The sequence below is a fragment of the Lepidochelys kempii genome, chromosome 3 (assembly GCF_965140285.1).
Source record: "Lepidochelys kempii isolate rLepKem1 chromosome 3, rLepKem1.hap1, whole genome shotgun sequence".
Classification (NCBI taxonomy): Eukaryota; Metazoa; Chordata; order Testudines; family Cheloniidae; genus Lepidochelys; species Lepidochelys kempii.
Window position 1 is genome coordinate 114,608,227 of NC_136382.1, and position 13,420 is coordinate 114,621,646.

General features: G+C 41.5%; 1 protein-coding gene across 3 annotated transcripts in view; it reads left to right on the forward strand.

The window, feature by feature from the left end:
• Positions 1–2,503: 2,503 nt before the first annotated feature.
• Positions 2,504–13,420, forward strand: part of PCMT1 (protein-L-isoaspartate (D-aspartate) O-methyltransferase) — a 50,334-nt gene continuing 39,417 nt past the window's right edge. The window contains exon 1 of one of the 3 annotated variants that reach the window (XM_073337628.1): positions 2,504–2,759. In XM_073337628.1, the coding sequence (XP_073193729.1) occupies positions 2,531–2,759 (229 nt within the window). In that variant the 5' untranslated portion in view covers positions 2,504–2,530. The remainder of the gene's footprint in view (positions 2,760–13,420) is intronic. The other 2 variants (XR_012158081.1, XM_073337627.1) reach the window with 2 other exon arrangements.

Consider the following 13,420-nt stretch of genomic DNA (forward strand, 5'->3'; position numbering starts at 1 on the left):
CATTCACCTCCTGCTAGAGATTCCCGGGAAAACCACTTAACATTGTAAAAAGAAAAGGAGGACTTGTGGCACCTTAGAGACTAACCAATTTATTAGAGCATAAGCTTTCGTGAGCTACAGCTCACTTCTTCAGATGCATATCGTGGAAACTGCAGCAGGCTTTATATATACACAGAGAATATGAAACAATACCTATTCCCACCCCACTGTCCTGCTGGTAATAGCTTATCTAAAGTGATTTCCAGCACAAATCCAGGTTTTCACAAATCCATCCCACCACCAACCTCAGCCTGGTCCAGTCCACACAAGAGATCCACTTCCTGGACACTACAGTGCTAATAAACAATGGTCACATAAACACCACCCTATACCGGAAACCTACTGACCGCTATTCCTACCTGCATGCCTCCAGCTTTCACCCTGACCACACCACACGATCCATCGTCTACAGCCAAGCTCTGCGATACAACCGCATTTGCTCCAACCCCTCAGACAGAGACAAACACCTACAAGATCTCTGTCAAGCTTTCTTACAACTACAATACCCACCTGCAGAAGTAAAGAAACAGATTGATAGAGCCAGAAGAGTTCCCAGAAGTTACCTACTACAGGACAGGCCTAACAAAGAAAATAACAGAACGCCACTAGCCGTCACCTTCAGCCCCCAACTAAAACCCCTCCAACGCATTATTAAGGATCTACAACCTATCCTAAAGGATGACCCAACACTCTCACAAATCTTGGGAGACAGGCCAGTCCTTGCCTACAGACAGCCCCGCAACCTGAAGCAAATACTCACCAACAACCACATACCACACAACAGAACCACTAACCCAGGAACTTATCCTTGCAACAAAGCCCGTTGCCAACTGTGCCCACATATCTATTCAGGGGACACCATCACAGGGCCTAATAACATCAGCCACACTATCAGAGGCTCGTTCACCTGCACATCCACCAATGTGATATATGCCATCATGTGCCAGCAATGCCCCTCTGCCATGTACATTGGTCAAACTGGACAGTCTCTACGTAAAAGAATAAATGGACACAAATCAGATGTCAAGAATTATAACATTCATAAACCAGTCGGAGAACACTTCAATCTCTCTGGTCACGCGATCACAGACATGAAGGTCGCTATCTTAAAACAAAAAAACTTCAAATCCAGACTCCAGCGAGAAACTGCTGAATTGGAATTCATTTGCAAATTGGATACTATTAATTTAGGCTTAAATAGAGACTTGGAGTGGCTAAGTCATTATGCAAGGTAGCCTGTTTCCTCTTGTTTTTTCCTACCCCCCCCCCCCAGATGTTCTGGTTTAACTTGGATTTTAACTTGAAGAGTGGTCAGTTTGGATGAGCTATTACCAGCAGGAGAGTGAGTTTGTGTGTGTATGGGGGTGGGGGGGATGTGAGAACCTGAATTTATGCAGGAAATAGCCCAGCTTAATTGTCATGCACATTGTGTAAAGAGTTATCACTTTGGATGGGCTATCACCAGCAGGAGAGTGAATTTGTGTGTGGGGGTGGAGGGTGAGAAAACCTGGATTTGTGCTGGAAATCACTTTAGATAAGCTATTACCAGCAGGACAGTGGGGTGGGAATAGGTATTGTTTCATATTCTCTGTGTATATATAAAGCCTGCTGCAGTTTCCACGATATGCATCTGAAGAAGTGAGCTGTAGCTCACGAAAGCTTATGCTCTAATAAATTGGTTAGTCTCTAAGGTGCCACAAGTCCTCCTTTTCTTTTTGCGAATACAGACTAACACGGCTGTTACTCTGAAACCTGACACTTAACATTGTATGTCCCTTAAATCCATTCTTGTTTGGCACATTGTCAGCAGTCCTTTGAAGTTCATAACACTTCCCAGAGTTCACATCTGCCCCCCAGGCATGGTATATACAATACTGACCTACAAACATACATAACTTTTGTATTTAGTACAATGGACTCCAAAGATACTAAAACTTAATTTAACCAGGTTTTTCAAGGACATTGCAGGAAATCGCCATATTAGTCACTCAGCTACTGCCACGATGGAAGCCATAGAAAAAGCTCCTGTGAACTCCATCCTTGCTGTTAAAGTGCCCCACGTTTAATAACGAGAGATAGGCGAGAACTGGGACCACAGCACTCTGGGGAAGCCTGGCTTTAGGTTCAAACTTCACATCTGCCCTTTTCTTTAAAACGGACCTGAACCAACCCTCCCACACGCCCCCCAAATCCCAAACACTCCAGCCTTTGCCGAGGTGTGGCTGTGCAGCGGCATGCTGCTTGTGGCTCTCACTGCCTCTGACAGCTCCAACCGACTGCATGTAGCCTCTCCCCACACAGATCCCACATATCCCCTCCTATAGATATAATTTTATATGTGGGCAACAGCTACAGTGACGCAGCTAGAACGTTGCGACTTCTACTGCCCCCAGTCCCCCCCAGCACCCAAACGAAGATATTCGACCCCTCCCAGCTCTTCCCTGCCTTTCTATGGACGCGCGTGCGCAGATCTAGCTGGCGGCCGTTGAGAATGTCGGGCGCGCGGGGCGGCGGGCGCGCGGCCCCTCCCCCCGGCGGGCGCGCGGCTGGGGAGGAGGCGGTGCCTGAGTCGGCGCTAGAGGTTGTGTCGTTCCTTGGCAAGCTTTTCTGCGCAGTCGCGGCGCTGAAGGCGGCTCTCTACCTCCTCCGCAGAGTGTGTCTAGCGATGGCCTGGAAGTCAGGAGGCTCCAGCCACTCCGAGCTCATCCACAACCTGCGCAGTGAGTCCGGGGCCGGCCAGGCGAGGGAGGGGCCCCGGCGCGCACAGCCCCAACCCCATTCCCCGGCCGTTACCGGCCCATCGGCAAGACGCGCGTCACATTCCGTCCTCGGCTGGGGAGAGACCAACTGTCACTGAGCGGGCCGGGGGCGGGGAGCGCCGGGGAGGAACCCGGCTCCGGGGGTGGGTTGTCCGCGGAGGGCGCGGGGCCGTCGCCGCCTCTGGGTATGGGTGTTGCGGGGCACCAGCACCGCCCCGCCCTTGCGGGTGGGTTCCCGCGCAGCCAGCCTGAGGGCGGCGGCGGCGGCTCCTGGGGATGCAGCGGCGGCTCCTCTCCCACTCCAGGCTCGGCCTAGGCTGCAGCCGCCAGGGGTGGGGGCGTGCGGTGCGGCGGCGGCGGCTGTCACCCTGCCTGCCGGTGCTGCCCGCCTCGTGTCTCCTCCGCTCTGCCCCGTGCTGGCAGCCGGGGTGGGCTGTGGCTCCGGACCCAGCCCCGGCGGGGGGCGGGAGGCGCTGCCAGCGCGGGGAGCCGTTGGGTCCGAGTGACAGCGGGGGAGAGGCTGGCTGGGAGCGTTGAACGGCCTGAGGCCATTGCGGGGGGCGGTTACTTCACCGTGTCACGGTCCCTTTGTATCGGTGTCGCTGGACGCTCTCTGGCGCGTGGCTCTTAGTGGCCCTTGGTTAAATCCCGGGGGCACGGGCCGGGTTGGAGAGAAGCGGAGGCGGCGGGGGGGGGGCGGGGAGTGGTTGTGGCCGCGATGCACAAGTGAAATCTAGGGCAGCGCGTTGGTAGGATTCCAGTCCCCATCTCCTCGGGGAGCGCGGGGCTCAGCTGGTGCCGCTGGGCCGTCCAGGTTATAGGCTCCTCTGGAAAGTGCTATGTGGCTGTTGATGTCACCCCACCTCCCCGTGCCCATCTGAGGTGCAGTTTCCCTCCCACTTTTCCCAGGACTCGCACTGCTCCTGTGTTGGGTGCGGCAAGGTTGGGACTGATGCCCACAGCTGGGTTCTGTTTTAATGACCTGCAGCCCGAGGGCGGGCTGGTTTGTGTGTGTGATCCAAATTGAGAGGAGGCAGGGAGTTAAGTTCCTGATAGGCTTAAGTTCGATCGTCTTTCATGTTAGCCTTTGATTGATACATTTGTAGTGGCCCTCTCCTAGCACCTGGAAGGGGAAAGGATTTTTTCCCTCCCAGAGTCCCCTAAACATTGGGAGGTGAGGGGTGGCCCCAAGAAAGACAGTTTTTCTGTAAACTGCATTAGTAGTTTGCCTCCATTGTTTTACTTCTGCAATTCTGGTTTCTGCAGGGGTGGTTGTTTTTCAATCACTCTGTTTCATGGGGAGGGAAGAATGTAGTTTTTGGTAATATCTCCTAGCTCCTTTATTTCAGAGCCCCTTTCCTTTCTCTAGTGTTTACCTTTGTCATTGCTCATAGTTAGGCTTGGCAGAATTTGATTTTTATTTATAATTTTGATGGATACATTTATTTTTAAACACTGTTTCAATTTCATCAAGGTAAACGTTCACAGTTGTGGGAAATGATGGGGGTTGTCAGGCAATAATTATTTAATGGTGATAGAAGTTGAGATTCAAAAGTTAAAGCTTCATAACATTAAAACACAAATTTGCAATGTCATGTGTCAAAATATCTAAAGTAAATATCCTTAAATCAAACTCTAATAAGTTGTTAAGCAGCATTTCTCTTCCTTTCCTTCTTTGCAAACTTCAATGATTATTGCTGGAAATATTTTTTTTGTCCATTAGTAAACGTCAGTTTCACCATACACACACTGACATTTACTGATAAAAATCTAATCCTTCCAAACCTACTCATACCTTACCGGTACTGCATTCAGCGCAGTGTAGTGCTGAGATTATTTTCAGTTTCATACTGAGTACTGAGCTCTGGATAAAGCCTGTGAAACTGGCTACATTAGGAAGGCTATGAGGAGTTACAGAGGCACTGGCGCTGTCTCTTCTGCTGATGCAGTAAGCTAACACTAGGTTTGGTTATCATTTGGAAGGTTATCTTTGCAATTCTAAATGCTAAAAATGTTTTTAAATGAGTTTTGGCTCTCCAAGCGCTGATAGTCTCCTCGCTTGTCTGGGAAGCGTTTCAAAGGTAGACATGGATTTTTCAAGCCTTAAAAACAGTTCAAAAACATATCCTCCTGCAGGGTTTACTGCTTTGAGAACCTAAAGGTGAAATGGACTTCATTGCCTTGCTTTGTCTAAGGTGAGAGAAATGCAAAAATGTCAACCAGTGTAAAAAATAAATTGGATTTTGAAACTTAGACTTTGAAGAAGTTGAAATAATAGTAATATAAAAGTACATATGCTGTAAAGAGATTTAAGCTGTACTTCTATTTTCAGTGCTTTTATTAAGATATCTATTTAACACCACATAAATAGTATTTTTGTAGAGAATCTGAATTATAGAGTTGATGATTTATTCAAAGCTATTATGTGCAATGAGACCTGTGCCATTGACTTTATTGTTCTCTGTGCTTGTGCAGAGATCTAAGTGGAGCCAACTTCAGGATTGCGGCCAGACATTCTAAATAGGAAACAGCAATTAAAATAAGTCTTAATATTGTATTGACCTAGCATAGATAAAACAGACTTTAAAAAAAATCTGCAGAGTCGCATACAGTTTAATTCCATTATACACATTTTATTAATAGAAATAACTTTGGTGTATTTTCTGATTTGCAGTGAAGGAAAATGCAAGCAGGCTACACAAGAAAGGGTTCTAGACATTGCTTCAAAATTAATATTTGTGAAGGAATTCAGCTGTGTATTGTATTTATTTAAACTTTATTCTTCTATTTTTATAGCTTTGTAATCAATACAATGATGTACCTTTTAAAACACAAATGATCCAATAAACTTGATGTTGAGTTAATTTGTGGGTTTATGCATGTATATAATGCTAGGATAAATAAAAAGAAAAATATTTTTCTATCAGGCTAGTGTGTAGTAGCTGAGCTGGTTCTTAAATCATTTTTTAAAGAGTTAAATGTTAGAACATGCTGTTAGCATGAGAAAACGTGACATGTTAGTATAACTTTATTCAATTATGCGCTTGCTCGCTCAGTTGTGACCTTAACTATAGAACTGTCATTGTCCCATAATGATATTAATCATTTATAGTAGGAGATCAGTCCTTGGGTTTTTGCTTTATGTGCTTGCACACTGAATGTGGCTAGAATTTTTTCTGAGGCCTGTCTTACTGGGTATGTCTTCAGAGTAGCTTGGAGGTGGGATTTCTAGTGAAGGTAGACATTCATGTGCAAGCTCCGCTTGAGCTAGCGCACCAATGCGATATATGCCATCATGTGCCAGCAGTGCCACTCTGCCACGTACATTGGCCAAACCGGATACTCTCCAGGCAAAAGAATAAGTGCACACAAATGTGACATCAGGAATTACAACGTTCAAAAACCAGTAGGAGAACACTTCAACCTCTGTGGTCACTCAATAACAGACTTACAAGTGGCAGTTCTTCAACAAAAAAAGTTCTGCAGTTTCACATTGGAGTCTGATTCTGAACGGGAAATAATTTGCAAACTGGACACTATCAAATTAGGCCTGAATAAAGACTGGGAGTGGATGAGTCATTACAAAACCTAATTTAACCATACTAATTTCCCCCTGCTGTTACTCACACCTTCTTGTTAACTGTTTGAAATGGGCCACCCTCAGTACCACTACAAAAATGATTTTTCCTCCCTTGGTATTCTACTGTTAATTGAATTGTCTTGTTAGACTGACCCCCAATTGGTAAGGCAACTCCCATCTTTTCATGTACTATGTGCGTGTATATATATACCTGCTACTGTATTTTCCAATCCATGCATCTGATGAAGTGGGTTCTAGCCCACGAAAGCTTATGCCCAAATAAATGTTGGTCTCTAAGGTGCCACAAGGACTCCTCGTTGTTTTTGCTAAAAACGCAGTGTGGCCATGGTGGCTTGAGCTAGTTGCCCAAGTATATAGACAAGGGATCAGGCAGGATGATACATGAGTGGCTAGCCTGAGCCACTTCAGCCGCACTGTTTTTAGGGCACAAGAGCAGAGCTAGTGTATGTGTTTACCCACACTGGAAATCCTGCTTCCCAGCTGGTTTGTAGACATAACCACTGGTTTCATACCTTTTAGAAGGTGCAGACTAAATGGGGAGGGCCCCAGAACCCTCTTTCATATTCAGTGCTCAACAGTACATCTAAAGATGCTCACCAATTGAACACGAGACTTCGTAGAGACCAGTGCCTTATGCACTGTAAACCTTCTGTAAATTTTTATCCAGCTAACTTATTACGGTGCCATGGATACATGGACAGCTTGCTGTACCTTTTGCTTAAAATGTTATTCATATTTTCTTTAAAAGCAAACAACAGAAATACTGGTTGTGAACAAACTGATTTCAGCTCTACTAAATGAGAATAATTTTTGCTGGAACATTCAAAGGCATTTATCATTGAAAGCTGTTTTTTCCCCATTGTTTGAATCCCAGCTCCAATACTAGAACCAACTTAAGAAATGCATTTTTTAACCATTTAGAATTTTTTTTAATAATTTGTTTTTTCTCACTTGAAAGTAGCTGAAAATTATTTCCCCAAATTTTCAGAAAGCAATTTCGTCTTTGATCAGAGATCAGTCCTGGACAACTTAAGGCCAGTAAGTGTAATTTACTGAAAAGTTATAGTAAACGGAAAATATTTTTGAAATAGACAGTTAGTTAAAGTTATTTAAGATTGACTGACTAGCATTTCATTTGCTGGTGTATTAAGCGTGTAGTGATCCTAGAAAAAGGGAGAGGAGTTGCATATTAGTTCATAGTTCACTGATCGCTGCTTGGGTGAAGTGCTCCTTGTAGGATTCTGAACTAGTTCTCTTCCACTTTTCTCAGTCTGTTAAGAAGTCCGCTATCCTCTCAATCGCTCAAGCTTACAATGTTGGGGTCATCCTAATTTCCTTCCTGTCTTTCCTACCCAGGATCTTGCCAAATCATATTGCTTCACAATATACAACACTTCCAAAATTCGCCACCTCTTCACCATTTCCACAGCTAAAAATTGGTCCCTGCCCTAGTCATGTCTCACCTAGGTTATTGCAGTTTCCTTTTCAACTTTCTTCCTCTTCTGTCCTCTCCAAGCAATACAATATGTTGCTGCAAAAATAATATTCCTTGTTTGCTTCTCTTTGCCACATTATGCCCCTGCCGTGCTTGCTGTTCAGGCCATAACCCACCCCACACATTCTCAGATCCCCACCACTAGCTTCCCATCTGATCTCTCATCAAGCTGCATCATCCCTGCGTTCAGGGTTCTGCCCAATACTGAACTCTATAACTTTGCTTGCTTGCTTCTTGTTACTTTCCCTCCTGGTTCACATTTGGAAGGTTTTCTTCATAACCCTATGAGATATCAACATAATTTAATAAATATACAATTGAAATGAAAGCTCAGATTCTGGAGTAGCTGATGACACTTGAGAGATTTCTGCTTTCCCTGAATGAGTGGATTTTTCAGCCCATGCTTTTACCAGTAACATAGGCAGGCTGTTCACAAATAATTGTCATTCTGCTCTCAGGTAAGCTAAAGATAACTTATCTGAAGATTTTGTTTCTCACTTAAAATCATTTCAGTGTCTTTTGAGAGCAGCAATTTCATCATTGTAGGGATTCTTCAGCAAAGAACCTTCCATCTTCTTAGTTGCTGGCAGATTTCTGAACATATTTCCTGACTTCTATGGTAATCTCTTTTGTCATATTTACACTCATAAGCATATTTATGTAAAGCATTATGGGGTGCAATGTCACACCCTATGTGTAGGAGCTGGAGGGGGGATATGCCACTGCTTCCGTGAGCTGCGTGGAGCCACAGCACACGGGGAGCAGGGCAAACCCCCAACCCTGGTCCCTGGTGGGAGCTTGAGGACTGGATTAAAACGTCTGCAGGGCTGGATGCGGCCGCAGACTGTAGTTTGCCCACCCCTGGGATAGATAAGACAGAAAATATCTTATTGCCTCTATATAAATCCATGGTACGCCCACATCTTGAATACAGCATGTAGATCTGGTTGCCCCATCTCAAAAAAGATATATTAGAATTGAAAAAGGTACAGAAAAGGGCCACAAAAATGGTGAGGGGTATAAAACAGCTTCCATATGAGGAAAGATTAATAAGACTGGGACTCTTCAGCTGGGAAAAGAGATGACTAAGGGGGGATATGGTAGAGGTCTATAAAATCATGACTGCTGTGGAGAAAGTAAATAATTAAGTATTGTTTGCTCCTCATAACACAAGAACAAAGAGTCACCAAATGAAAATAATAGGCAGCAGGTTTAAAACAAACAAAAGGAAGGATTTCTTCACACAATGCATGGTCAACCTGTAGAATTCTTTTGCCAGAGGATGTTTTGAAGGCCAAGACTATAACAGGGTTCAAAAAAGAATTAGATACGTTCATGGAGGATAGTTCCATCAATGACTATTAGCCAGGATGGACAGAGATAGTGTGTAAAACCAAAGAGAATTCTCCCTTCTTTTTTGTGAAAAATCTTTGACTATATTTGTAGATAAATTAAATTAACATAAACCCAGTTTTTTCCCTTTGTTGGTTCCCTCACGTAAAAATTATTAGCTCAGACTATCAGTAAACTAGAATGAAATGAATGTCTGTCTTTGTAGTCAGATCAAGTCAATGAAATAATGCTTATTTTTTGTGTTAGTCTGTAGATCCACTTTAATCCATAATATAATCTGATAAATGGAAATAATTTTGCAAATGCCTCCATGGCAGGTGACTTACCCGTGATAATGGGTATATAAAAACAGTGTGAACCTGGTGTGTTAATCTTAAAACTTGGTGAAAATTCCAAACACCAAATTAATGGTTCTATCAGCCATTGACAGGGTGGATTTGATTTAAATCACTAGTCAGGAAGACTCGATTTAATAATGGATTTCTACATTAAAAGTGCATTCTTGTTGGTTCTTATAACCTTAATACATATTCTTCACAACTCAGAGATAGATGTAGGTTTCATATTTAGAAGGTACACACTATGCATTTTTAAGCGATTTATTTTGAAAACTTTTCAGATTAGTTTTACAGCTATATCAGAAAATGAATGATTGGTTATTTCATTTACCAAAGGTAATTGAAGCAGATATTTATGAAGTCACTGAGAGGTGAACTATCTCCAATTCAACAGGTTAATAATTAATATTTGGAGGATTTTCTTGCCATGCTCTATTAAGAGGAGAAGATCACCAGACAGACATTTAAATTGTTTTATTTAACTAAAACAACAACGTTATGTATTCTGGATTTTTTTCTTCAACAGCAAATGTATAATATTTTAACAAATGAAGCATATGAATTTTTGAATTTAGTTAAACATTCAAGTTTTTTAAAATCAGGTTTGTTTTTGTTAAAATTGTTTTTAACTAAAATAGTTAAATGAAAGTAAAAAAAAAAAAATTAAATAGACTGTCAGCCAGGTCAACATGAGAAACTTAAAATACTGGCTTCTGCAGCTAACTCAGTCTTCACCTTCATTTTCCTGTTTGTTCATAATCTGGAAAAGGAAAGCAAGCTTTCCTGTTTTTTTTCAGGTCCCAAACGATTTCTCAATTTGGAATGAATTAGTCCAAAGGAAGAGAATATTCTTTCTACACCGGCAGAAGAAGCTGCTGCTGTTAAAAGTGAGTGTATCACTTCAGCAGTCTCTGAATCCAAGTGCTTAAGTGACTTCCACCAGTTCACTGGTGTGGCTTTCTTTAAAACATCATCAGCAAAGATATAATTCTTGAATGGTTCACCCTTAGCTCTGAAGTTTATTATAGTTGGCATATGGAGGGATGATTGCTAGATGTCTATGTCATAGCCAACTGCTTTTCTTCAGCAGTTAAGGTTTGACCTTGGTACCAAGTATTGAGAATATTTGCAAGAAAATAAGCTGGAGATAGTGCTTGTCCTATTTGTTTTTTTAATGTTTGTAATTTAACTCTGTCATTGCATGTTTCTCTTTTTAAGATCTCACTCAGTTCCTTCCAAATTTCAACAGCCTGAGTAATAAAACAGCTATTTCCCTGCATTTTGTTCAGGGTTACAGCAATAGGCTTCAGGGTACTCAGCATGTGTTCAACATTTCTCTTAAGCCCAATGTTGAGATCTTTGGCTGTGTGTGCATTTCCTGATGTATCAATTGTTTCTCTAGGGAAGACATTCCCTTCTTGTTGTCACACAAGCACTTACAACAGGATCATTGTGGACATTGCTCCACCCATCAAGACTCAGGTTAACAATGTCATCCTCTAGACCCTTTGCACACTGCTCAATTTCTGTTTCATACACTTTATCCAACAATTTTCCTGCGACATCTGCTCTGTTGGGTGGACTGTATCCTGGTCTTAATGACTGAACCATGTTAATGACGTGTGGGTTCTGAAAGGGAAAGGAGAGTTTGTTGCATAAACAAACTGGGCAATTTTTTCATCGATTCTTATCACAAATGTATCTATGGTTGTTTCTGGATGATGGAGATCTTGTATTTATTTATTTATTTTTGCTACAGGTGATATACTGTGGCTATGTGACATACGTGATGTGACTGAAATACTGTCATTGGCAGATAACTCAAACTATAGAAAATGATGGTGATCTTGAAGGTGGATAGTCTTAAGGATAGATTCTCCTAAACAAAACAAGTCAATGCAGTTATTTAATTATTATTACCATACTGCTCATGTAGTATTACTCATTGCATTCACTGACACTCAATACTACTTTAAAGGTAAAATTGTAAAAGGAAGATCTACCTATTTCAGCTATTTATTTTTTATCACAACTGCATCTAAAATGATAGTACCATAGAGTTACAACTATATTTTTTGCTCAAACATGAGAATTCAGGAATAGTCCAGAAGGAAGACAGGCAGAAAGAAGTATGAAATAAAAAAGTTTACCAACCTGAAGCTCCTGCATGTTCAGACATGTTCCTTTCATCATCTTCAATGCAGTTTCTTCCTGAGAAGGAACACTTTTCATGATGTTTCATTCAGGCAGCCAAGCCTTGAATTTTGTTGCACTGTTTGCATTTTGCACGTATGCCTGTCTTACCCACAGGCAGAGGAACTTCATTAAAATATTCCCAAACTGAGTCTATTTTATGGCCTGCTGCCATTATAGGTTTTCCCTTCTAGTGAGAGAAGTGTATGGTAGATCTCAAATCAATGAAGGCTACACTCAGAAAGACGTCAAGACTTCTGGAATATGCTGCTCAAACAGTTTCACTTTTGTTTCTACTGCCTGTCCCTCCCTTCTCACATTTATCTCCAGACTTCTCCTTGTCCAGAACTGCAAAACTAAGCATCTCTGATGGTATCTTCTTGACTGAGCACTGAGTCCCATTGGGTAGATAGACAGATTAACCTAAATAATCTACACAGAAGCCCCTAGAACCTCATAAGATTGGGTCCCTAATCCATGAACTATTGGAACTCATTTACAAAACTTTTCTTAAACATTACATGAGTGTATTGTCTCATACTATAGAATTAGAATTTATAATCCCTATTCCACGATGAGATTTTTTTTGAGCTATAATGTATCCTAATTAAAACTATCTTTAGGTTTTTTTCCTCAAAAAGCATTTTATCAAAAAAATCCTATTTAAATAAAAAAAATCCGATTTTTTTTTTTTAAATCCTTGATTTTTATCCACGCTGGCCATTGATGAAAGACAAGTTAAAGTAACATCAGGCCAATTTAAAATGAACATGTTTTTCCCCTTAGTAAGGAGTTCTTCATAATTTTCATTGAAATCCAAAGTAAAATTTTTCTCCAAACAGCTACATCCTCCAAAATATACATCCAGTGATGGCAAATGGGTAAATTCACTGTCTTTTTGTGTGGGGAAAAAATAAACAATGTTATGTAAACCATAATACAGGTCTTAAATTTATCAAAGTCCTGTTTGAATTATTGTCAAATATTCTAATACTTTCAAGTGGTCTATACAGGATAATATTGCGGCAAAACACCTTAAATAGATGTTCAGTTCCCTGCTCTCACTGTTGATCATCAGTTCAGATGCTTTGTTTGCTCGTTAAATTGCTTCTCTAGTACAGTTTTCACATATTGGTTTTTCTTAAAATGAAGACCAATTCTTTACCTGACATTTAGCCCAGGGACTAAGCCTGCTAACATGAGTGAAAAATGTTTGTGCTGCCACAAACAGATTACACTCCTCCAATTTAATGGAATGAAAAAGTTGTGCTCTGCATTTCGTGTCATCGTCTTACTTACACGTTTTTAAAATGTGTTCACTTACTACTTGGAATGGCCTAATAGGAAGAAAAAAAAGGTTAATATCTTGTTTATCACCTGTGAAATTCATTAAATACATTAATCAAATAAGCTCCTAATGCATCTTGTGCTCTTGTTATATCTTCTTTCCTCTTCTTGGCTTCACTTCACTTTTTTTTCTTTATCTGAGTAATCTGTTTTATTTGTCCAGTTCTTTTGTTGGTTCAATATAATTTAGTGAATATTTGCTAAATACCAGTTAAATTAATAATATATAAAATATTTGATTAATTCATGAATATAGTCAAAATTTTTCTGCTATTCAACCAGCCTTAGTAATTGC